The 25,039-nt window shown below is 43.1% G+C and overlaps 2 protein-coding genes across 2 annotated transcripts in view; one reads left to right on the top strand and one right to left on the bottom strand.

The window, feature by feature from the left end:
* The window catches only part of rrbp1a (ribosome binding protein 1a), a 49,224-nt gene extending 34,567 nt beyond the window's left edge, over positions 1 to 14,657 (top strand). Inside the window, exons 12-31 of the mRNA XM_063191590.1 lie at positions 497 to 534; positions 1,238 to 1,286; positions 1,470 to 1,507; positions 1,660 to 1,744; positions 1,927 to 1,964; positions 2,794 to 2,866; positions 3,265 to 3,305; positions 3,928 to 4,018; positions 4,550 to 4,624; positions 4,732 to 4,827; positions 5,537 to 5,626; positions 6,012 to 6,104; positions 6,776 to 6,832; positions 7,220 to 7,315; positions 7,743 to 7,826; positions 8,675 to 8,761; positions 10,136 to 10,219; positions 11,831 to 11,920; positions 12,524 to 12,667; positions 14,145 to 14,657. Coding sequence (XP_063047660.1) covers positions 497 to 534; positions 1,238 to 1,286; positions 1,470 to 1,507; positions 1,660 to 1,744; positions 1,927 to 1,964; positions 2,794 to 2,866; positions 3,265 to 3,305; positions 3,928 to 4,018; positions 4,550 to 4,624; positions 4,732 to 4,827; positions 5,537 to 5,626; positions 6,012 to 6,104; positions 6,776 to 6,832; positions 7,220 to 7,315; positions 7,743 to 7,826; positions 8,675 to 8,761; positions 10,136 to 10,219; positions 11,831 to 11,920; positions 12,524 to 12,667; positions 14,145 to 14,183 — 1,488 coding nt within the window. The 3' untranslated portion in view covers positions 14,184 to 14,657. The remainder of the gene's footprint in view (positions 1 to 496; positions 535 to 1,237; positions 1,287 to 1,469; positions 1,508 to 1,659; positions 1,745 to 1,926; positions 1,965 to 2,793; positions 2,867 to 3,264; positions 3,306 to 3,927; positions 4,019 to 4,549; positions 4,625 to 4,731; positions 4,828 to 5,536; positions 5,627 to 6,011; positions 6,105 to 6,775; positions 6,833 to 7,219; positions 7,316 to 7,742; positions 7,827 to 8,674; positions 8,762 to 10,135; positions 10,220 to 11,830; positions 11,921 to 12,523; positions 12,668 to 14,144) is intronic.
* A 4,701-nt stretch (positions 14,658 to 19,358) lies between these two features.
* Positions 19,359 to 24,676, bottom strand: cfl1l (cofilin 1 (non-muscle), like). The gene is made up of 4 exons (XM_063192063.1): positions 24,553 to 24,676; positions 22,731 to 23,029; positions 21,895 to 21,971; positions 19,359 to 19,669 (listed from the first exon to the last, which is right to left on the bottom strand). Exons 1-4 carry the CDS (start codon positions 24,553 to 24,555, stop codon positions 19,554 to 19,556), a joined length of 495 nt encoding a protein of 164 aa, XP_063048133.1. The 5' UTR covers positions 24,556 to 24,676; the 3' UTR covers positions 19,359 to 19,553.
* Between the last annotated feature and the right edge of the window lie 363 nt (positions 24,677 to 25,039).

Raw genomic sequence — 25,039 nt, 5'->3', positions numbered from 1 at the left:
TGTGTGTGTGTGTGTGTGTGTGTGTGTGTGTGTGTGTGTGTGTGTGTGTGTGTGTGTGTGTGTGTGTGTGTGTGTGTGTGTGTCTGTCGCTCTGTCGCTCTGTATGCAGTAAGGGTCAATGATGTTTTTTTGGGCTCAGACGTTAGTTGGTACAACCACAGCTAATGCAGATAAATTAAAGTAATTGGTAATTAATGTACTGCAATCAATAGGCTTCTTGGATAATCCACTGAAAACAGAAAGAAGACATCCAATTCATACACTCAATGAATTCATACAATCATTTAATTCATACACTTATTGAATTCATATTATCATTTAATTCATTCAGTTTAGCTGTGGTTGCTCCATCCTGACTTGTGCGACAATAAAATGTCATTGACCCATAAACACATGAAGAGATTTAAAATAAGGGATGTGAAATGTTGAAGTGTGTGTGTGCGGTGCTGCACTACACTATCTATGTTGTTAATCATTGTTGTGTCTCCACATACAGGCTGCAAACACTACAGAGGCTGCACAGGCGCCCAGCGAGTATGTATCCCTTCTGAATCTACACATCCTACAGTTGAAACTTGGCCTCACGAAACATGATGACTAAATGTGCTTCTATACTGACGTAATATTTGTGCAGCCCAAGTATCAGATTAGCGTACTTGACATGTTGATAGTTGTAAAAATCTGAGTGGTGTCAAGTGTTCAAGTCCTGCACAAATATTCTTGAACAGTTCTATTTGCATAGCAACCTCTGGTCAACACCGCCTAAAGCTTCCTGCCAACCTGGGGTGCATTTCTCAAAAGAGAAGTTAGCCTGTTAGCAACTTCGGTATTTGCCAATGGGAAAATGCATTGAAAACAACTAAGTAGCTAATGTAGTAAGCAACTTTGGTTTCGAGAAGTGCACCCCTGGGTGTTTGTTTTTCTTCATGATTGTTAAGCATCTGTTTTCGTGTGTCTGTCCAAATGTAAATGGCAGTCTAAATCTAAATGTAGACATGGCCCCCTATTCATGGTGAAACTTTATTTTCTGCCTTGTGTGGGTCTTTTTTTTTCTTCATTTGGAGACCTTGGCGACTGCCTCACCGCATGCCAAACCACAAAATATGTTCTACATGGAAAAATATGCCCATTTTGAGTCTGAGTGTCTGAATGTTAACCTTGTGTCAGAACCCAATGCTAAAATATTTTCAGCAACATAATGTAAACCTTTCTTCCCCTGTCTCTGCTTTGTCTGTAGAGAGCTGAAATCTTTGAGAGAGGAGGTGGAGAAGAAAAATGCCAGCAACGTACGTCGCACACTCACTTGTGTCCTTTATATCATATCTACAAGTTATCAGGGAACGCAGAGCTTTGCTTTTTCAGCCCTTTTCCACAGAATGTTGACCTTATATGTCCAGTCATTTAGATTAGACGCGTGTTTGAGGCCTTTGCTCATGGTCTGTCTTGCTCTCTGCTCTCTGTTATGGTAGGCGGAGATGACGAGCGAGATGGAACAACTTAGAGTGAGGTAAGACGTGGGCCTTTTCCCCATTCCGTCAAAAAAAAAAAGTGTGTTTTGTCCGACACCAGCGTTTTTGGTTAAATTATTAAAATTATTACATTATTAAAATGATTTTATGCTGAAGTAATGGACTACCACTATGTAAATCTCCAATGCAGCCTCCAAGAACGTGAGATGCAATTGGCGTCAATGGAAGCTGAGCTTCAACAAGTGAAGGAGGAGAAAGCCAGCGTTCCCAACCAGGTGTGTGTGTGTGTGCGCGTGTGTTTGTGTGAGTGCATGCATATTACATACAGTACATATACAGTATGTACACAATAATGTGTCTTGTAATATAAGTGGCGGAGTTGCTTTGAAGACAAACATGACCAACTGATGAACTTGTGATTTTCCACTCTGCTTTTGTCTTTATGCTCTGCGAACAGGCCGACAACACAGCTGAGCTGGAAGCACTACAAAATGGGTACGTGCCTCTTTTTTTTGAGATCCTATCTCCAAAACGAGCAGATAAGAACACAATAGCCACAGTTCCCCATCCATCTGCCAAAGCCAAAAGAACACGAGTTCAGTTTTTCATTTCTCCTCTCTTGTTACTGTTGTGTTCACTGGCCTGTATCTGCAGATTAAGTTGCTTTCAGATTCTATTGTGATCAACCGCAGGTTCTAACTTCTCTGTGTGTGCGTGTGCTTGTGTGTGCGTGTGCGCGCGCTTGTGTGCGTGTGTGCGTGCACGTGTGTGCATGCTTGCATAGTTCAGATCATTACAGGGGTTGTAAATTAAGCTCACAAAATGTCTACTTCTATAAGCCACTGACCACTAACGGAGAACACTGTCAAACAATTAATAAAAATGGTTATTTATTTGACTGATTTATTTGATTTACCAATTCCAGCCTGTAGATGGTACACATTTCTGTCTCTGAGACTCTTCAGGCTGAGTTGGCCATCATGGTGTTCTTCTGTCTCATCCTCCTGGCTGAACACATGTCTCTTGTCTCCTCACGTGTGTGTGTGTGTACGTGTGTGTGTGTGTGTACGTGTGTGTGTGTGTACGTGTGTGTGTGTGTACGTGTGTGTGTGTACGTGTGTGTGTACGTGTGTGTACGTACGTGTGTGTACGTACGTGTGTGTGCGCGTGTGCGCGTGCGTGTGCGTGTGTGCGCGTGCGTGTGCGTGTGTGTGTGTGTGTGTGTGTGTGTGTGTGTGTGTGTGTGTGTGTGTGTGTGTGTGTGTGTGTGTGTGTGTGTGTGTGTGTGTGTGTGTGTGTGTGTGTGTGTGTGTGTGTGTTGCAGCCTGAGGGTACAGCAGGAGCAGGTGGCCTCTCTGGAAGAGGAACTAAAGCAAGCCAAGGCCAACGCTGACCTTGTGAGTCTAGACACCGATACACACATGTGCGCACACACACACAGTGTGTGCATGCGTGCGCGCACACACACATTATACGCCCAACACACGCACAACGTACGCCCAACTCAGTCTAGACACAGAAACACACACACCAATTCACCCACACACACACACACCGTGCACCTAATATACACACACTGTACCAATTCACCCACACACACACCGTGCACCTAATATACACACACTGTACCCCTAACTCATAAGCAGCCACCCCTCATTCCCCATGTCCACCTGTGTGTGTGTGTCCTGGCCACCATCATCTCATCCTCTCCTCCTCATGACACTGCTGTGCGGAGCTCCCTCCATCCCCTAATGCATGCTTCATCATCTTTTATTTCCTTCTTTTTGTTTTCTAGCGGCCTGACCACACAACAGAATTGGCCTCACTACAGAGCAGGTACATCTCCAATTGTTTGTTTGTTTGTTTGTTTGTTTGTTTGTTTTGTTGTTGTGTTTGTGTGTGTGTTTTTTGTTTTACACCTCTTGCTTCTTAACTCATTGATCATAACAGACATGACTGCACTTGTGGTTTTTTATTTATTTTTTTGTTGGCGGCTACATACTGTAGCCTGGTTCCTACCAGACCTCTGTGGGTGTAGCTCTGGAGCCCCTGGTGGCACGCCTACACACACACAGAGGTCTGGGAGAATGTAGCAGGATTGGCCAAAAAACAATCGGAGCATTTATTGCTTCAATATCAATGGCAGCTCGCATTGAGGAGTCACAGGACATTATAGACTAAATTGACGCTTTAGAGATCAACAGAAAATGTATTTGAAGGAATTTGTTGATATTGAAGTAATAAATGCCCCTGTTTTTTTGACTGGAGAAATGGAATCCTGCTACAGTCTCCCAGACCTAGTAGTGAAGCTCACAAAGCTGCACAGTACTACAAGTTGGGCGAGAGCCAAGCAATGCATACTGTACAATACTGGTCAATGCTGGAGGGTTCTTCTGCTTACCTTGCCAAGCGTCTTCAGGTCTGATTCTGAGCTGGTATTTCCTGTTTTGTTTGCCAGCCTATCGGAAAGAGACGCCCTGGTGACCTCACTACAACAGGAGCTACAGAGGATGTCCGCAGCAGCAGAACAATCAAAGGACGGTGACAACGTAAGCAAGTCAAACGTCTTCACTCGCTCGCCCGTAAACCTGGCGCTTGGCCATGATGAAAGCAGAGACTCTTGAAAAGGTGTCTCAGCAGTGAACCATTGAGGCAGCTGTCCTCTATCTGGGACTAGTCCTCCAGTGTCCTCACATGGTCTAGCTTAGTGATTATCAAGCTGTGGTAAGGGGGCCCACTGGTTGGCCCTTGAAGGAATTCCAAGTGGGCCTTGAAATCATTTTCTAAAAAAATCAAGATCGTTTTCTTCTGTGTGTTACTGTGGACTATTTGTAAAGTTGTATTGTTTTTTGAGTCAGAGGTGGGCCCCAAACCTGTAGTTGGAAAAGGTTGAGAACCCCTGCGCCTGCTCATCTTTTGTCAGTGGTGCAAAAAAAATCAGCCCAAACCACAAGCGGAAACCATATGAAGGAAGAAACCCTTGCCCCTATACCTGTCTTTTGTTGACTGCTTTTTAGCAGGAAACTGAAATGAAACTGAGCAGTGGATTTTTCCATTAACTGTATTTTCCTCTTCAACAGGCAACAGCATTTCAGTCGGAAACTAAAGAAGTCCTCCACTCACTCTTCCCACATATCGACATTCAAACAGAAGAGGTACCTAGACTTCTTTTACCCTTACACCAGGAGAGAAATTTAAAGTTTGGTGAATTATATTAATGGGTCATTAACTCAAACACACAATTCATGTCTTTTATCCTCAGACCCAATGGTTGCAAGACTTTGCACAGAAAGCAGCAGAGACGCTTAGCCAAATGCAACAGAGTCAGGAAACACAGCACAGTAAAGCAGAGCTGGAGGTAAGGGGCCAAGGGACGTTTGCACACTCAGGTGCTGTTTCCACATAGCCGGATATTTTTTTAGCAGGGTATTTTTTCTTCCTGTTGAGGTGTAAACGCAACATGTGGATACAAATAAATCCTCCATTGTAACAAATGCGTTTCAGCCCCCTAAAGCAGGATATTTTTTTCTCCTGCTTTTCATACCTGGATTTTAAATATCTGCTACGTGGAAACGGAAGGCCAAAACCAATGCAAAACCAATTCAACCAGGAGAACAAAATATCCACATATAAAAATATCCAGCTACGTGGAAACAGCACCTCAGACTAAATAACTCTGCCTTTCAGAACCGATGGCTGTCAGATTTCCATTCAACTAATTCATGTGTAAGACATTCCATTGAGCTAATAGTTATTTAAAATCATTTTAGTCGACAAAGTTTGTTTTCACGGGCAGACTTGTCCATAATTGGTTTCTGTATGTAACCGTGGTGGCCCTGAAATGTCACTGATATGGAAATGTATTAAAAAGGAAACGCACTGGTGTGCCTGTTTTTCCTTGCCATACATGAACTTTGCGTTTTGGCCGTGCACCTGACTAGAAGAAATTGGTTGAGTGCAAGATCTGACTGGGTTATGAGTGCCTTGTAATTTTTTTTAATAATAATAATAACAATAATAATAATAATAATAATAATAATAATAAAGCTCCATTCCCCTGTGTCCAGGAGGTGTCGGGGAAGCTGAAGGCAGCAGAGGAGGGCCAGGTCACACTACAGGCTGAGTGTGAACAGTACAGGACCGTCCTCGCAGAAACGGTCAGCATTTATCCCAGTGACACATGGACGGACACGCACGCACGCACGCACGCACGCACGCACGCACGCATGCACGCACTCACGCACGCACGCACACACACACACACACACACGTGCAGTATATGTGCACACACGTATACACAATTGCTGTTCATCCATTTCAAACTGAATAAGTTTCCTTAGTCCAAATTTGGGCCTATTTTTTATCCCGCAGCCCTGACCCATGGACGGCTGCCCTGGCTTCATAGCCTGTGTTCTCCATGCTAAAGTGTGTCTGTGTCTGTGTCTGTGTCTGTGTCTGTGTCTGTGTCTTTCTCTGTGTCTGTGTCTGTGTCTGTGTCTGTGTCTGTGTCTGTGTCTTTCTCTGTGTCTGTGTCTGTCACAGGAGGGCATGCTGAAGCATCTGCAGAGGAGTGTGGAGGAAGAGGAGCGAGGCTGGAAGACCAAGGTGGCAGAGCTACAGGAGCAGCTGAAGACGGTGAGTGCATTTCATCTACCCCCCTCTCCCACTGCACTTGCAGAAGTTAAACCAGAGATATGCCAATGTAATAGGTTGCTATGGGCACCTCACATGACCAGGTTCCGGTCTGCGTAAAGGGGCGTGTCCTAATACTGCTAGCATTGTCGGAACAGTCCTTAGGTCTGCCTAGGTCTGCCTAAAGGGGGATCCCCCCCCCTCCCCCTTGCAATAATAGAACCCGGAAACAATGGGCCAATGGAACCTCTCTCTCTACTCTCTCTGGGTAAACCTTATCGCCACCATACCAAACAAAATAACATCAATATGAAAATATGACTCCTCTATTGTTATTAAATAAAGGGAATATACAGCCCTGTAAATGTGAGTGCACAGCGAAATGAGTTCTCACTATAAAAGAGAAGTGAAAATAAAAGAGAGGGAAGGTTATCTGCTTTGTTGAGTGTCTTTCAAAGCAGAGTGATAGCCTGATCATTGCAACCCCTCTATTGGCTGTTGACTATTTATTTTAGTTATTGCTTATTGAGTCAGAGGTGGGCCACAAACATTTGTGAGATTTTCAAGTGGGCCCAAAATTGGAAAAGGTAGGGAACCTCCATGCTTAACTCTCTTCTCCATCTCCTCTCCTCCTCCTCTCCTCCTCCTCTCCTCCCCCTCTCCTCTCCCCACAGGCCAATGAGAAGGTGCAGAGTATGGAGCAGCTGGCAGACAGCCAGAACACAGATCAGGTGGGTGTCTCCTCCACACTTCGCATCATTGTGTAGCCAATGCAATCATTGTTTTTGACCCTGAGGTCTGCATATCTTGTGTTGCCAGTGCACATCAGCTCTGATGTAGCAGGTGGATGCTGCTTTTGGTGCTGATGCTGACTGTATATCTGTGTTGCCATGGCAGCTGAGGAAACGGGTGATGCGGTTGTAGGGATGAAATTGGTTCATGCGTGCATGTGCATGTGCTTGCGCGCGTATGTGCGCGCCTTTGTATGCCTTTGTATGCCTGTGTATGCCTGTGTGTGTGTATCCATGAGAGGGAGCAGGTGATGTTACTGGTTGTAGAGACGTGGCTATAGGTGATGTTGGTACTGATGCTGAGTGTGTCTTCTGTTGGCATGGCAGCTGAGGGAGCAGGTGATGCTGCTGGAGGCCCAGCTAGAAAAGCAGCTGGAGTCAGCCACCTCAGACAGCAACACGTACTCAGAGGAGATGAACCAGGTACGCACACGCACACGCACACGCACACGCACACACACACACACAGAAAATCTAACTTAACGTAAGAATAACAGTGAACAGTCAACCATAACTAGCATTGTACATATAGTATACATTATTTTCCCCCGACCTCATATAACTCATATAAATTAATTGATTCATTGAAGTAACACAATTTACAACCACAAACAATAGTAATAATACAATTACATTACATGTAATAATACAATTACATTACATTGAATTGTATCCACTTCACTGCTCAACTCCATGTTTTGCTTGCTCCATTTATTATCACAATCACTTATTGGTTCATTTGAACACACTCATTAATGTGTATTAATCCTTTGTATGATAGCTGTGTCAATCCTGTGTTACTTATTTGCCGTATTTCGAGTGGTGTGATCTGTGTTGTGACTCCCCTCAGCTGAAGCTGCTGCTAGCGGAAACCCAGGGTCAGCTGGAAGGGGCCCACAGGGAGGCTGAGGCTCAGAGGGAGGAGCTGGGACTGGTGAGTAGCTCCACCTGGTGGTGGCAAGGGGACATGACAGGTGGAGTTACAGGGAAGGAGGGCGTGGTTGGTGAACAAGACTGCAGGTGGACTGCAAACTGTCTGGGTTTGAGAGGACAAAGTTCTGCCACATAGATCTGAACGCCAGACACCGCGTTGACCAGTGCATGTATTCAGAGCAAATATCTCAAGTCAGATTGCTGCCATTTTTACCTGGTATATTGCTGCCATCAATTGATGACAATGTGATACACACAATAACTGTAATGAGCAAGTGATGTGGTGTGAGCTGCCTGTTTCCTGTTCCAAGATGGCTGCTGTAAGCATTGGCAGCAATCAATGTGGCGTCCATATCTATGGTGAGAGAGATGTTACTGTGAGTGGTGTGGTTTGAGTGAGTCAGCCATGGAAGTAAGAGTCAAGATAATCCCATTGACCTCCTTATTCCATTTTTACATTAAGATGGCATCTTATGGAGTCTTTGACACACAGATAGCCAATTACGCAGTTCCAAAATAGTTCCAGGAAATGAGCGTCGAAAGTGCAGTAAAGGTTAATGTAATTCATTTTATGTCATTTTTGCTTGTTTTATGTAATGGTTCTGTGTAAGTCTCTAGCGAAAAGAAAGCTGCTGCTTAGAATTATTTGAATCTACGTGAATCATGTCCCCAACCGACTTCCTGTACCCCACTTGTCACTACTCTGAATTCTATGGCTCCGGAGTGGGTGAGTGAGTGTTGTTCTGCGATGTGACATTCCGTTGCTGCGAGCATGTGGCTATAGTGAGTGAGGGAGTGAGTGTTGATACCGTGAGTGTGCACTGCTGAGGTGACTGGTTCCTCTTCCAGGTCAGAGAGCAGCTGGGCGAGATGACCGAGCACGCCCAGAGAGAGGACCAGACCACGGGGCCGCAGAACGGCCAATCAGAGCCTGAGGTCTGTCGGGGCGTAACCGGTGCTCCCGCCGACGTCTTGGGGCACCCATGCAGGGGCTGATGGGAAGGGTTGGACATCTTGGCCGAGGACGCTTACAATTTCAATAAAACCTAATCTTAATCATGAAAGACATTGACAGGCCGCGCCCTCCTAGTGACGCAACACCTTCGGCGTTGCAACTAGTCAGGTCAAGAGCAATGCAAGTACTTTCTGAGTTCCCGCAAATACGGGAACTCCTTTCACTTTGTCGGGAAGCAAACAACCATAAGCAAACCAAGGGAGGCGGGTCAACCATGCCGTTTGGGAAATGTTAATTGTTATGCTCTTGGTCAGACCAGGTCTCAAAGAGATTTGAAGGTCGATGATACTCAGGCTACAGTGACACTGTCCTACGAAGGCAAAGCAGTAACTGCGCTGTTGTAGCTGAGCAGTATTCCATCTTTTTTCCATTCCATCTTTTTTTCCATATTTTTGTGCTTTTCTGCACTCCTCTAATTAAAGCAGCAACATATTTAGGCAAGAGACAGAAGATGGAGTAATTATGTTTTTCAATGTCTAAATTGTGATTTCTGAGAAAGCGTGCAATTTACTGCAACTTGGCTTTGTAGGGTAGTATATGATGTGCGCTTACTTGACTTCATACATAAAAACAAAGCTCTACCAACCACTCTGTACAGCATAATGCAAAATAATCTACAGATATACAGAGTAATAATCCAGAATAACAGGTGTCCAATTCCAGGTGTCCAATGCTTCCCGTAGGCGGTGTCTCGACTCCTAGTGCTAACAGTCTTGTGTGTTTCACTAGTGTGGCGCCTTGCTGTCACCACTTCCCACTTTTCTCACTACTCTGTTTTGAAGAGCACACTCACTCACGTTTTATTTCAGTTTTTGCCAGAGACGGGGGGCATTGCTTTTTCTCTCACTAACCACATTTTCTTTCTTTTTGAGTTCAAGATTGCTGTGTTTCTCTTTTTGTGTTTTGTTTATTTCTTTTTTTAAAGTTTACTTTTGCTTTAGAGCCTTAACACCTGTTCACAACTTAAGCACTAACCACTCAATGAATACCTATGAATGCCAAAGAACAACCAAACCAAATCACGACACACACACACACTCTGATGGTGGCCTTACTAATGAACTTCTCTTTTTAACATTGTGTGTGTGTGTGCGTGCGTGTGTGTGTGTGAAAGGAGGGAAAATGGTATGTTCAATGGTGTGTGTATGAAAAGCAGGGGGTGTGTGTGTGTTAAACTCTGTATGTTTGTACTAAAAGCAGCGTGTGTGAGACATTGTGACCATGTTCCTTGTTGTATGAGACATTGTGACCGTGTTCCTTGTTGTGTGAGACATTGTGACGTTGTGTGTGTCCAGGTGCAGGCTAAGCTGTCGTCCACAGCAGGACAGCTGGAGGAGGAGGAGGGCCTGAGGCAACACCTGACTGACGAGTACCTACAGGTAACTAACCCACCTCCCACCCACATCACCTCTAGTCTGTATACTAGAGTAGACTACACCTACAGTATATACAGTTTTAAAGGGAGAGATAGGAGTTCCAACCGGTAACTAACCCACCTCCCACCACCTCCCACCCACATCACCACTAGTCTGTATAACAGAGTAGACTATACTACACTAGACCTTCCACCTCCCACCCCCATCACCTCTAGTCTGTGTAGACTCTAATCACTAGAGTATACTACACAGAGCCATCTAATAACAGAGTTGCGCAAACCGGGGACCAGGAAGTCGGTTGTTGATGTGATTTGCGTAGATTAAAATGTTTCTTAACAGTACACTTCTGTTCGTTGGAAACTAACACAGAACCATCACATACCAAACAAAGATTAAGTACAAACAAATTACATTACCTTTACCACATTTTCTGTGTTCTACCGCCACCTCCTGGAACTAAGTAACTTCTAATAGAACTAAAGTCAATGGGGATTTCCATGTTAACGCTCCGTGAGGCTCCATGAGAGCCGCCATTGCTGTGGAAAGATTGGTCCATAGAGGTCTATGGGAGTGGCGTAACTCTGATATTAGATGGCTCTGATACTACACCTTCCACCTCCCACCCACATAACCTCCAGTCTGTATACTCGAGTATACTACATCCATGTACCGTATTAAAAGGAGTCTTTGAGAGTTCTAACCTCCCACCTCCCACCCCACCGTCACCCTATACTCATGAACGGCCATCCGGGTACTTTGCTCTTAAATTTGCGTTACGCCCCTTTATGGGTGAAAACAAACGGAATGTCTCATTGACTTACATGCTACATCGGCTAGCCTAAATGAACACATTCCATGCTTCAGCCATGGCTGTTTGGCTATATTATTTGAACAGCCGGCAACACAACACGTTTTCGGCATGTTGCGCGTGAACAACGCTAGTCTACAGGTCCGTATCTTTCATTTATTAAAGGGGTATGCCACTATTTTGGGGCTTAATACAGTTAAAATCGTTGGCTGGGGTTTATAAAGGCGGTAAAGTGTCTTATTTTTCATGTTAAGCGTTGTCTTGCTTTAAGACAAGTTAAAAGAGGGAATATGTCGCTAAGCTAGTGAAAGTCAATGGATCCGTGTAGCATTGACATCACCAATTTACTTGCATGGGTTGTTTTCCCCCACAAATGGGCGTAACGCACATGGAATCATCACGCCGTTCATGAGTATGGTCTCTAGTCTGTACTGGTTTAAAAGGGTTTAAAAGCTAACCAGTAGACCCTAGTGAGAAACACTAACTTATACTTGATGTCTGTACTCTCTATCTGTACAGTCATGTCATTGTTTGCTTGCTTGGCAGACTGTCTTGTTTTCTTAAAATACGATTGTGAAACGAGAGTGTGCCTTGAAGCTTCTTTCTGTGGTATATCTAATGGATTAAATGATCTGTGTAATGTAATGTGATGTATTGTGATGTATTTCTCCCCACCATCCATTGCATCATGCTGTACAAATATATTTTTTTAAATCTTAAATGGCTGTCTTTGTTTTGTATGTTGTCTATGCTTCTTACTCTCACTCTCTCTCTCTCTCTCTCTCTCTCTCTCTCTCTCTTGACAGGCTCAGAGAACGGTGACAGAACTCCAAGCCCAGTTAGATCTCCTGAAGGGTGCAGGAGATGCGGAAACGGAGGATGTTGCAGAGCTAAAGGTAAGAAAGTACAATAGACGCAGACTATGATGCCATTGATGTCTACCACTAGACCGTTATGCCACGCCCGTCTACCATCAGGCCATCATGGCTGTCCATCATTAGCCTGATTATCATTGACTTTCAAATCTCTTCGAGAATTGGTCTGACTAAGAGCATAACAACTAACATCTCCCACATGGCATGGTTGACAAGCCTCTCTTGGTTTGCTACCGGTTGTTTGCTTCCCGACAAAGTGCGAGGAGTTCCCGATTTTTTTTGGGAGATCAGGAAGTACTTGCATTGCTCTTGGCCTGACTAGTAGCAATGCTGAAGATGTTTCGTCACTAGGAGGGCTAGTCCATCATGCTGTAGTTGTCCAATTCATTACCTCTTGCTCTGTAGCGTCATTGTTCAGACCTTAAACTATCACCATCAATATACGATATCCCAATGCAAATACAAATTTCTGACGAATGTGTGAGATCTTAAACAAAAAAAACCTTCTAATTGTTAGGGGACTAATGTCAGACTTCAAAAAAATGCATCGTATTTCAGCATGATTACTCTGAGTACATTTGGCTTTGGTAACAAGCAGCCATTATGTCTTATCATCTGCATCAGGAGCGTCTTGAGAAGGAGAAGAAGCTGTCTAAGGACCTGGGCCAGGCTGCCACCAAGCTCCAGCAGCTCCTGAAGGCCAGCCACGACCAACTCGCCAAAGAGAAGGACGCAGTCAAGGTCCTGAGGGACCAGCTTCTAGCAAAGGTAAAGCGCATCGCTGATGTTGTTGTAATGAGAGTAGGGGTGTTGAAACCCGGGTGCAGAGGTACAAGACCTGCCACTCTGTTTCTTTCCAACGCAGGAGACTTAACATTCCACTTAGCTGACACGTTTTTATCTAATGTGCCTTACAACAATAATCGATTCGGCAATGAATCACAATGCGGGGTAGGGCAATTCAATAATCGATTCAGCAAATGCCGTAATCGATGCAGCATATTTTTTCAAGTTTCAATTACTTCCATGGACATTTCCGAGCAAATGAACTTTACATTAAATTAAAACACCTCAAAGCATTGAAAGCTGCAGGACTGATACACACAACAGTGAAGCGTCCTTGGGTGTTTTGAAAGGCGCTATATAAAACGAAAGTATTATTATTATTAACAGTCAAAATGTTGTTCAGTATATGACTGCTTGTATTGCCTCATTACTGATTAAATGTTTTCCCTTGCTTTCAGTAGAAATGTAATGCTTTGCAATGCATCGTAGAATTGGACTGAATTGATTTGAATCAAACCGTTACCTCCCGAATCATAATCGAATCGAAGGGCTGTGCCAATGCTATCACTAGTGGCTTACCGTTATTATAGGATTCTGGTTACAGTCCCTGCAACAGTATAAGGTTTGGTGGTGCCTTGTTCAAGGGCACTTCAGCCATGGACGAAGGTGTTACATGTAGTAAGTAAGTAAGTTTAATTTATAAAGCACATTTAAACGGCAAGAACTGACCAAAGTGCTGTACAGTGTCAGACTAAAATACTAAAATTAAGCAATATTAATAATTTGATTAAAAACAAGACAAAGTCAGCAGTAAGAATAAAACACATAAGATACAAAAGGCCTTCAACAGTGATTAAGATAAAATTACATGGATAAAGAAAAATAAGTAAATAAAAATAAGGGGGAAAAACAGAGAGAGAAAAAAGATGAAACTAGGGAGCAAAGGCCAATATGTAGAAATGAGTTTTAAGTCTGGATTTAAAAGTAGTGGTTGTAGGAGCAGATCTGATGTCAGGGGGCAAAGTATTCCAGAGACGAGGAGCTGCCACAGCAAATGCACAGTCCCCCCTGGTTTTGAGGCGGGACCGGGGAACGTGGAGGAGACTTTTGTCGGCAGATCGAAGGAACGTGGGAGCGGTGGGAGCGTAGGGAGATGTAAGGGTGGGATTCGAACCTGCAACCCTCTGATCTAAAGGCAGCGGCCCTAACCAGCTCTCATGACCTACTGCCACAGTTCTCATTACTTATCTGGTCTTGAGTATACTAAATGCTCTGAATAAGTATACGCTGATTCAGACAGCTGGTGAAAGATTTTTTGTGGCAGGATTTTTACTTTCTGAACATGGGATTGACACCTGATTGTACATGCATTTTGATGTGATAAACATATTCTGATGTACTAAAGCTTTTGACACAAAACAATCGTAACATAATTGTGTGAATTATTTTTGTCTTTCAGGACGAGACTGGAGAGGTGAAAGAGGGAACGTCTGTCTGAAGCAGACACACACACTTACACACTACATAGTTCGCCAAAATGCCTTACAATGACCACAATATGCATTCCTGCAAGATGATTTTTTGTTGTTGTACTGTAGTTAAATTAAAAATTCAAAAAAAGGAAAAAAGACAAACTTTTCATGTTAAATGTAGGTAGATGTGATACAAATCTCCTTTTTTAATGTTGATATAAACATTCCAATAATGAACTTCTGACCATGTCAGAAAAGTATCCCTAATCTTACTTTTGTTCAAAGTCCCCAACGGTTCAGTGTTAAGGGAAAACGCATGTACGTTAAATGTACATCAACTAGTGCAATGACTTTATCGTTTGCTTTGTCAAAGGCTGAGAAAAGTTGGAACATGTTTAAGGTACAATGCTTTACATTTTATGCCCTCTACTTTTGGTAGTAGCCGGCTGGAAACAAAAATGTATGAATTTGATATTGAATAAACTACAATGTAGCTTTAAGACGGTGTGTTTGGGTGTTCAATAAATCAAAAGCGGTACTAAACTGGGGTTCATCATGCTAACATCTGCAATACCAATCATGTCTGTTTGTAGTGCGCTTCTCAGTGTCAGAGTGGATAATGTTTACAAATGGTTTTGTTAATAGCTTCATAGATAGCCAGTGGATGTGGTTTTGTAATCATGCTTGGGATTTCCCTGATTACCGGGACTTTCCCACATGAATATGCACATATAAAACCACTCACCATATAAAATATGAATATGCACATATAAAACCGGTCACCATCGACAGTTCTGCGTTGACATGGTGTGGCAATTGCACAATGACTGTGCTCCATTTCCCTGCCTCACAATCACACATCCAATTACAGCCCTCACTAGCGCATTACTAGCCAGGTCGCACCCTCCTAGTGACGCAACACCTTCGGCGTTGCAACTAGTCAGGTCAAGAGCAATGCACATACTTTCTCAGTTTCCCAAAATACGGGAACTCCTTTCACTTTGTCGGGAAGCAAACAACCATAAGCAAACCAAGGGAGGCGGGTCAACCATGCCGTTTGGGAAATGTTAATTGTTATGCTCTTGGTCAGACCAAGTCTCGAAGAGATTTGAACGTTGATGATAATCAGGCTAGCGCATTACAATTACATTACCCTTAGTAATGTCACAAATTAATTACATTATACTAGACCAACGCTCTAAAAAAATGTTATAGTTTGGGAATACCATGGGATTCACATATCGTCACCTTCTTAAAATAATCGCCTAAGTCATTTTTTTCCAGGTTTGTCAGGGAACACAAAAACTCCCTCAGATTGGGGGAGGACATGAGTTAGGCGAAAACGTGAACTTGACCAAAAAATGACTTAGGCGATTATTTTAAGAAGGTGACGATATGCAACTTCCCTATTTGAAGAAAAACCTCCCTTAAGCTATAACCATTGGGCACGGGCTGCCCTATACAGCAAATGTCTGAGGGGCAGAACGCGGTCCTGAAAGCTGGCATATGAGCTGCAGACCTCCTCTGCTTCCCCATCACAAATCTGATTCAGCTCATCAAGCTGTGCCAGAGACCCTAATGGGGAGGCAGGCCAGTTCCAGAGGTGAAAAGTAACGAATTACTTTACTCGCGTTACTGTAATTGAGTAGCTTTTTTGTGTACTTGTACTTTTTAAACTACTTTTTTTTTATTTTAAATTTTACTTTTACTTAAGTACATTTTCTTTCGAGTAATGTACTTCGGTACATTTTACAGCACAAGCATTAGAGTAAAAAAAACAAACAAACATTACAAACAACCTCTAGAATTCTAGCCTAGTTTATAAAGAGTTGGCGCGTGCGACCTGTCTCTCACTCAAACAATGTTGGCTGACATGGAGGCTGACGATGGAGATTCACTTAACTCAGAGGAGATCAACATTAGCTGTTCCTCCTCTAACCCAATGCACCCCTTGCACATCTAGAGGCATAAAACGCTAATTGTTAAAAAGTAACTTTTAAATTTAAATTATTTACTTTTTCTTGAGTAGATTTTTTGACTGGTAAATTTACTCGTACTTGAGTACATTTTCAACAGAGTAACAGTACTTGTACTTGAGTACAATATTTTAGTACTCTTTCCACTGGCCAGTTCAATTGAGTATGTTCACTGTCGCCTGCAGCTTGTCTTCAAAGCCCTCCTAATACACTACAAAGTTTTTTTTTGCCACATTGAAATATTGGCGGTAAATTCTCAGGAGAAAAGGGAAATATTTAATACACCTACATGACGTGTATTAACCCAACCCAATTTTGTTTTTCCAACCTCAAGATGTTCCCTAAATAATTTCCGTGATGAGGGCCTTCTTCATTTGCTTTGCGACCACCATAAAACATAACCACCCTAATAAAGGTGGCGGAAAGGGCCTTATTTGGATGTCGTACTTTGTTCATCGAATCAGTTACCGGTTTATTTGCATCTCTATGCAGTGGTGAGGGAGACTCATCTACCAAGAAAATTCAATTACTGGTCATTAAGGATTTTAGTATTTAGGTCCATATAGTATTAGGTCACACTGGTTGGATCCCTCAATGGAAAGATGATCGATAGCAGTAGTGCTGTAATATGATCTTAAAGTAATACCAAATCTAATGCAGCATGGACTATGTAGATCAGTGGTTCTTAACCTTTTTTCTTAAAGCACCCCCTTACCTCTGTCCAAAACAAGCCGCACACCCCCAACCCAAACTTCTACACGCGTAAACGCACAAAAAAATGATTTAAGTAAATAATTACAATGAATCTTGCTTAAGGTATTGGTAAATGTTAACATTTATCAATACCTTAATGGCTTTACATGGGGACCAAAACGTGTTTTCATTTGGTTTAATTTGGCCTTATTGTAATGTTTGCTAGCAGAATATTGGTCACAACCTCAACACAAACAAAATTCTGTGCACCCCTGGAATCTCTGGCGCACCCCCAGGGGAGTGGTTAAGAACCACTGAGGTCGATGATGGTAGAAGCATTTTATATGAAACTACCCGTAAATGGATGCCATCTCATATCTTGGGTGCCTACCTAGCAAGCATCATCTACCTACCAACCACCACCAACAAAGTCAGTTGAAGTGGAATGGCATGGTCAGGTGAAAAGAGCCTACAACTAAACTTCTAAATAAGAGCTGGATGAATGAGAATATTCCCACCCAGCTGGCATGAGGGTGGCGAGTTTGCGAAACATAGGGCGATGTTGCGTCAGCCCACGTTTCTCGTCTCCAATTGGCCACAGCGGCTCCCCTGTCTCCTTCTGATTGGCTTTCATTTAACAGCGCGCACGACTTAGATGTTTAAATGCCGTACCTGAAGATGGTTTTATCACGTTTTGCAACTTAGTGCAGTGTGAGAATGACACATTGTAAACAGCAGCGTTATTTGCAAAGTTAGGGGTGCTGTGGTCTGACCAACAAAGGCGTCTGGTAAGTACCGGTACATGGAAGTGATCCAATAGAGACCAAAGAAGGGAGTCAAAGACATTTGTATAGTTTAGATCTTATATCTTATTTTATTTATTATTTTCCCCCCATTGTGTCAAAGAATGAACAACGCGTAGACAAAGAGGTTGTTAATTAGCTTAATGGAATGTAAATCACAGCAGGTAAAACAGGAAATAGGAGTAAAAAGCCTAACTGGAGCGGACCGAACGCCCCTCTGAATACTGAGTGATAGAGAGAGAGAGAACGGTTCCTCACTGCAGTCTCACAAATCACAAACCGGATTCTGGGCATCATTGACGCCTAATGGACGCCAATGGCAGCAGACTCGTGTTTGCTGAATGGAGACTGAAGCCGAGTAGTAACGTAGTCTCCACTAGGGGGAGTAAGCAGCTTTGATATGCACTTTTTCCAAGGTAATGGCAAGAGCCACTCAAACGTCGCAGTGAATCAGACCGAGGGCACTAAAGTGAAAGCACGAGGAACAAAATGATTTCATAAAAATAAACTTACAAAAAGATATTTGAAACAAAACAGAAAAACATCATAAGCCATCATATGGACTGGTCAGGACATTTTGTTCCGTTGTAGGATCTCAAGCATTTGGGATGATCCCCAAACTCCACAACTTCTCTCCAAGGCAATTATGAATTTAACGACAAAAAAAAACAAAAACTCTTAAAAACAAAAAAAATTACACTTAAGCAATCCGTCTGCACTGTTGGACAATTCTGTCGGTACATCAACAGGAGTACTAGAGGGAATCCCAGAAAGAGGGTGTAGTGACTTACCTAGCGATGAGAACTAAGTGGTACTGCCATTAAAGCGATGGTTCGGAGTAGAATCACCCTAATGCCATTTGAACCGTGACACCCATCCACCTTTACACCCGAAGTGTTTTCTGCCGCAGACTTACATCAACAGAGTTGCCGTGTTATTCGATGTTTATTCCGGTTAGCTTGACTCAAGCGCATATGGATACTGGGCACCGTCTCCAAACTTTCCCCACAAAAATAACATGTCATTACACCAAACTTCTGCAGTAGCACAAATATGGTCTGTACTCACGAAACGAAGCATTTGGAAGTTTGGAAATAGTCCAGGAGTTAGTATTATCAACACAAGCTGAATAGCTTCTCTGCTGCTAAAGCTGTGCCAACGTTACTTCCGTCATATGAGACAAGCCCGTAAAAGTCTTCAACAAACTTCCAGACGAGAGTGTTAAAAAAGTTTTCACTGAATTGTGATTAAGGCTTATATTTTCAAGGCAATACTTAAAAGATATTTCAAATCTTACCTACTATCAATTAGACAAGGATTTTCGTTATCAATACTGATGCTGAATTCACTTTTCATTGTGCATATTATGAGCTTCGTTGAGGACTCTTACATGCTTGTCTTAGATGACGGAAGTAACGTTGGCGCAGCTTTAGCAGCAGAGAAGCTATTCGGCTTGTGTTGATAATAATAAACTTCTGGACTATTTCCAAACTTCCAAATGCTTCGTTTCGTGAGTACAGACCATATTTGTGCTACTGCAGAAGTTTGGTGTCATGACATGTTATTTTTGTGGGGAAAGTTTGGAGACGGTGCCCAGTATCCATATGCGCTTGAGTCAAGCTAACCGGAATAAACATCGAATAACACGGCAACTCTGTTGATGTAAGCCTGCGGCAGAAAACACTTCGGTTGTAAAGGTGGATGGGTGTCACGGTTCAAATGGCATTAGGGTGATTCTACTCCGAACCATCGCTTTAAACAAATGAGACCTATGGGTTTGTTTTTTTGATTTCTACAGAGAAAAATAAAGCCAACAGACCCTTGAACAAGGATTTTTTTTTTACCACTTACAGTAGTACAGTTAACTTTAGGTCAGTCACTACACAGTCACTTTGCAATCCCCCGTGAAGCGGTTGGTGGGTGGTTAGACAGTCTTGCCTTCCAGTTCCTTGATCGATCCCCTGCTGCCCAGTTTCTCTATTAGTGCAGAAGAGTCCTTGACGTCTGAGAGGTCGTTCACCTGCCACTCGATTTTGAGTCCTGTAGAAAAAGTGGGGGTGGGGGGAGACCATGTTTAGCCCATTTAGTAGAGAGTAGAGCAATCTTGCATGTACAACTCATTACAACGCTTACCAACCCTGCACATTTCCACGTTTTTCGTGGAACCCACAGGATATCCGGTCCAGGAATTACAAAATTTTCAAACAAATATGGCAGCCGCTCGCAGCGCTTCTACCGTTTTAAGTATTTACTCAATTTAGAGACCCACGGGGTCTATAAACATCATTGCAAACATCCATTCACCAGGATAACTTCTGCCAATTTGGACATGCAGTTGTAATGCTCACACTACACTGGACTTGTCAGTACCTGAGATTTTTTTTTTTCCCTTAGCCTTTTCCGAGATCCTGATCATTATTATGGGGGCAAGCGCTTCTTGACATTTTTAAAAAATATATAGATTTATTCCCAATAACATCCGGAAGGTTATGCAACATCAACGGACAACTAGCAAATTGCGATTTTTTTGGGATAATATTTTGAGAAGGCCTATGTTAAGAAAGTTGTTAATGTAAACAAAGTCTGACACCATTAGAATAGCTCAGATCTCGGAAAGGGCCGAGTCAAAAAATGCAGCATCCCCAGGTACTGACAACTCAAGGGTAATGTGACCATTACAACAGCACATTGAAATTTGCAGAAGTTATCCTTTAATGGTCCCATCATGCACATCAAACAAAGTATGGTGAAACTAATGAATCATGGAACCCTTTTGTGTGCACATAATCTTGTGTAAACGCAATCATGGAAAAAAACAGACCAATCCAAACACAAGGTGCAGACGTGTCATATTCAAACCATCCAAAAGGCAAAGCGGAGTACCACTATAGTCGCATATAGACTTGCTGCACACAACTTAAAAAAACACAATACTGAATTGTCCTGTTCAGGCACCCTGCAGGTTAAAAGCAGACCTGTCTGTCAGAACAGATGCTCTACTCCTTGAAACTCATTTGAAAAGGTAGATTGCGATCATTTCAGTACTTTTATTTCCAGAACATATGCTGTCCATTCTTTTTCATTAATATTTACAACCATCATCAAAGTCTACGTAATTATGGCTTGTAAATATACACTTTCAATACATAAAGTGGATCTTGTCTATGTAAATGGACACCATTTTGAATTTCCAGTCGTTGACATCGTAGGCACCTTCCGTCTGGCCAGACCTACTCTGATCAGATCAAATCTGTGAATGGGCAGCAAAAATTTTCGAAATAAACTACCACAATTACATACTGGGTCTTTAATGCCAGTCACTGGCCGTGAAGGAGAATTCTAACCTGATACAAGTGCTACAGATGCTGAACCACATTATGGCTTTGGAAACATTAAGGCTGGGAGAAACACACAACTCAGACGGTCCCTCTTCAGTATGATGCCGGTCATTCATTCTCAAATCACGTAGCCTCCAGGTAACCATTGCAGTGATGTTAGATTTAGGGCTAGACTAGAGAAACATGATGCATGGTGCATTTTTATGGAGGGGCGTGGCTCAACTCCTTTAAATCTGAACTCTGCTTGATGCATGCTTCCTTATTCCCAAAATAAATCACGGCAGACGGTTTCTTTTCTAGCGGTGGCGGGAGTCGAGATTAGGATTGGGTTTGGATTTTGGTGGATTGCAAGAAAGGAAGATCACTGTGGTGTTTGCTGATTTCATCATGAAGCAAAATACTTGACATTTCAGTCAACCAGTCACTGTTTGATGCAGAGACAAGCACGCCCACAGGTAAGCGATACACACTGTCTAGGGGATGGGCAGGGACTGGGAGCAAAGTCCAATAATATACTATGTGGTGAGGCATGGCGTCTCGTAAGGCCACACCATGCCCTCCTGTTTGTTGTGAATAGAACTTGTGCGCATCCCATGCAAAAGTGCAAGTGCACAATATAGTCAGAAGAAAAAATATAAATCTTTCATTTTAAATCCAAAACCGTTAAGTTATAATAGCCACAGACCATTTGGACTGGCTGGATATTGACCAATAATAAATAAAGTTCCCTGTATTGCACTGTTATGGTCAAAAGGCAAGTAGGAGGTGGGTGGGGTGAGGGAGTCGCATACTTCTAAAGCCATTGTAGCCCTCCCAAGCACTTTAGTATCTACTAAAGCAGTTACAGTTGATGTACAATGCAGTCGAACAGTGTGCTGACAGAGGTCAGAGGGGTTTGTGTGGAGCAGAGGGGGTGATGTACTGTACCTTGCAGCTTCTTCCTCAGGGCTCCCTTAGAGCTGGCGTACAACATCTTCTTCTTGATAGGAGCCTCATCAGGAACCCTGAAAACACACACACACACAAAAAAAAAGAAACATCAGCAAGGCACACCAATATGTGGCACCCAAGAATTGCAAACTCAGAATAACTTAAAAAGAGATGATGACACATGCACACAACAGCATAGTCACCGCATGACCAGTCAACGTGCTGCTGTAGCCCTTCACAATACACTTTTGTATTCTTTTTTTCCCCCCTCCACCATCCCCATTATGAATACAAGCTTGGAACTTGGAGCCTTGGAATGGTTGACCTAGGGGTGGCTAGACTTGTCTAAAAAGAGCCCGTTGTTGCCGCTGAGGGTCTTGCGTACTGCTCGGGCTATGTTGCCTGATGTGGCTAATCAATAGAGTGAAGGCCAGGATCAGGTGATTGAATTAGTGGAGTCACTGGCTGGCGGTGCTGAATAGCAGCAGCAGGCATAAGGTTCAGGCCCTTTAGTTCACAGCAGATAGCACAAGCCACCATTTTGTAAACTGAGGCAGAAAAGGAAACAGTCAGCCCCCGAGACATACAAACAGAACACAGCAAGGCATAGAGATATGTAGGTAGTGATTCGGTGACGTCAAGTCACGTGACGTCACAATTGAGTGCCTGCACCCAAAATGCATGTGATCCACCCTGCGTCTTTTTCAGGAAGATTATTGGAAGGCAGAATTTGCGCAAGAACTCAAAAATCGTACACTCAACAACAGCTCCTCTCCAAATTTTCTCACAGAAAAGCAACCGTGCGCCATCCGTACCGCAGTGCCTATACCTACCACAGGATGAAGACCAGGTCAGCCTTCTCTGTGTCCTTGTTTCTGTAAGAGCAGTCGTAGAGCGCGTATCGACAGTCCTCTTTGGGGAACTGCTTCATCAGCATGCTGAAGACGTCGTCCACGCTCTCGATCTCCCTCATCCGCACGCTCTTCTCCTCGTCCACGATGATGAACTTGTCGTCGTCGCTGAGGCGGAAGAGGATCAGCTTGTAGCGGTCCGCCACCACCTCGCCGGCGTGGTGCACCTTGATCTCATTGTAGGCGGTCACCACGCCATCATCAACGACTACTCCAGAGGCCTAGGAACCAAAACACAAAACACACACGACAGGTGACACACTAGTACCAGTACAATTACCACTGCCGAAGCCTAGGAACCAAACAACTACAAGACAGATTGGAACCTAGTATGGTTACAGCTAGGCCTAGGAGTACAACAAGACAGGAGATTTTGATTATGACAAAAATGGAAAATAACAATAAAATTGTGATTGGTTTCAAGTATTCATAGGCCTACCCTCTTATGTAACAGTAATCCAGCAAAAAACCTACAGTCTATGTAGCTAGTCCTAAGGGGACCAGCTGAAACCTGACATCAAGTGCAGCTCATGGTTTATTACCCGCCACCTTCAGTCACAATGAAGAGGCCTGGAATTCCTCAATAAGTGGTGGTTTTGGTCACCACAGCCTCTTTGGCAGAAGGGAATCGGACTCTTAAGTTCAGGGAGCATCTGCATGATCATAAAGCCCTGGACTTGAGCAGTAGTCATTGTGTCTCCATAGAAGCTTATGTATTGGCATAAGTGAGCACAGCACATAACTTCAGAACCAGTTTGACAAGCTTGGGATTTCAGCCCCTCCCTCTTCGCAGTTCTTTACTTTTCAGAGCTGACAGTGACCTTCAACGCCTGACTAAAAAAACAAAAAAACATTTCCACAGAAAATGACAAAACATCCTTCATTCAGAGATAGGTCTGGGCGTAGCATATTAGCCGGACGTCTAATAAAGTATAGGCCTGCTTCTGGACAGTTCTCATTCACTAATCATAAGTGAAGCAGACACCGCCATTTTTCATTAGGTCTTCTTCTGACACTTGCCTGAAGACAGGGAGTGTCACGATAAGACAGGTTGCATGACTCAACTTTAGAGTTTATATCTGCCAAGGCACTGGTAACTGAAACCTATTGCCTTTCAGTGACTTTTATGTATATTTGCTAGACCATAATAAATGAAGAGGATACATTAAGCTAATATGACATGTTGCCATAGTGGTAATGATACTGCAGATTTCACCTCACTTCAGGCCTTCTACATTCCTGCGCTAGCAGAACAAGTCCGCACTGGTAAGCACACCTGAAGACACGCATACGATGTGTCGGGAATTTCCACACATACATGCAGTCGGTGCCTAATATGCAATTGAAATCAAACGCTTAAAGGATGGTAACGCGATTAAACTGAAGGTTTTCACGAAAAACATCGCCAAATCTGTTGAAGTCACCGCCCAGAAACCGGATCATGATGCGACGAAATAGCCTAATTCCACTTAATGAGCGACACCATGTGCTAGCAAACGTCTAGATGCTTGCATTGCATAGTGTTCGAGAACATAGCAGGTTTACCTTCTAAAATAGAGGTAATATTGAATTTGATGTGAAACGGAAGGCGAGTCGCTAGGCTAGGAGAGATTTCTCAAGATGAATGAGGCATGCATCTTTACACACCGCAAATATGAACTGCCATAAAATGCAAATGTTAAAGCGGACCATTAGGTTCCGTCGAAAATGAATACAATCGCTAGTCATCATTAAATTGGCTTACCATGTCGACTGTACGTGCTCGTGGTATACAGCTCCTGCCACTGGATAGATGAGAGTAGAAGGCTTTTTCGCAGGACCTCCCCGCTTTAACTCTCCTATATGACGTTCCAGCGGGAGAGATTGACTTCCGGCTGACAGAGATCCATGAAGCCCATTGGTTCTCATATCTGACTGATTCACTCACCCTAGTTATATATTAAACCCTAATTACTTTGCATGAAAAAGACATTATAATCATATAGGTTATAATGTGAATTAATGCTGTGTCACTGCAGTTTTTTTTAACCAACTAGTGAATTATAACAATAGTGTCAGCCTCCACATCATTGGCCTACTTCACTAGCCTGTGATAGGGCATATGTTATTCTTTACACTTGGATTTGGTATTGGCTAGTGAGGTAAAGTAAAGTTAGATTGACCCAGTCCATTGTCTAATCAATGGATGTCAATAACAACACAACAGCCTACACTCTGGGTGAAAAACAGTC

Source organism: Engraulis encrasicolus, chromosome 24, assembly GCF_034702125.1.
Source record: "Engraulis encrasicolus isolate BLACKSEA-1 chromosome 24, IST_EnEncr_1.0, whole genome shotgun sequence".
In the NCBI taxonomy this organism is placed as follows: domain Eukaryota; kingdom Metazoa; phylum Chordata; class Actinopteri; order Clupeiformes; family Engraulidae; genus Engraulis; species Engraulis encrasicolus.
Note: the sequence above shows the minus strand (reverse complement) of the source record. Positions and strands in the feature narration are given on the sequence as shown.

Excerpts from the sequence above, each read along its gene's own strand:
- cfl1l (XM_063192063.1), bottom strand. Across the intron at positions 21,972-22,730 it reads GACCTGGTCTTCATCCTGTG|GGTTCCTGATGAGGCTCCTA; the intron begins GTAGGTATAGGC and ends GTGTGTTTTCAG. Across the intron at positions 19,670-21,894 it reads CCTGAGGAAGAAGCTGCAAG|GACTCAAAATCGAGTGGCAG; the intron begins GTACAGTACATC and ends CTTTTTCTACAG.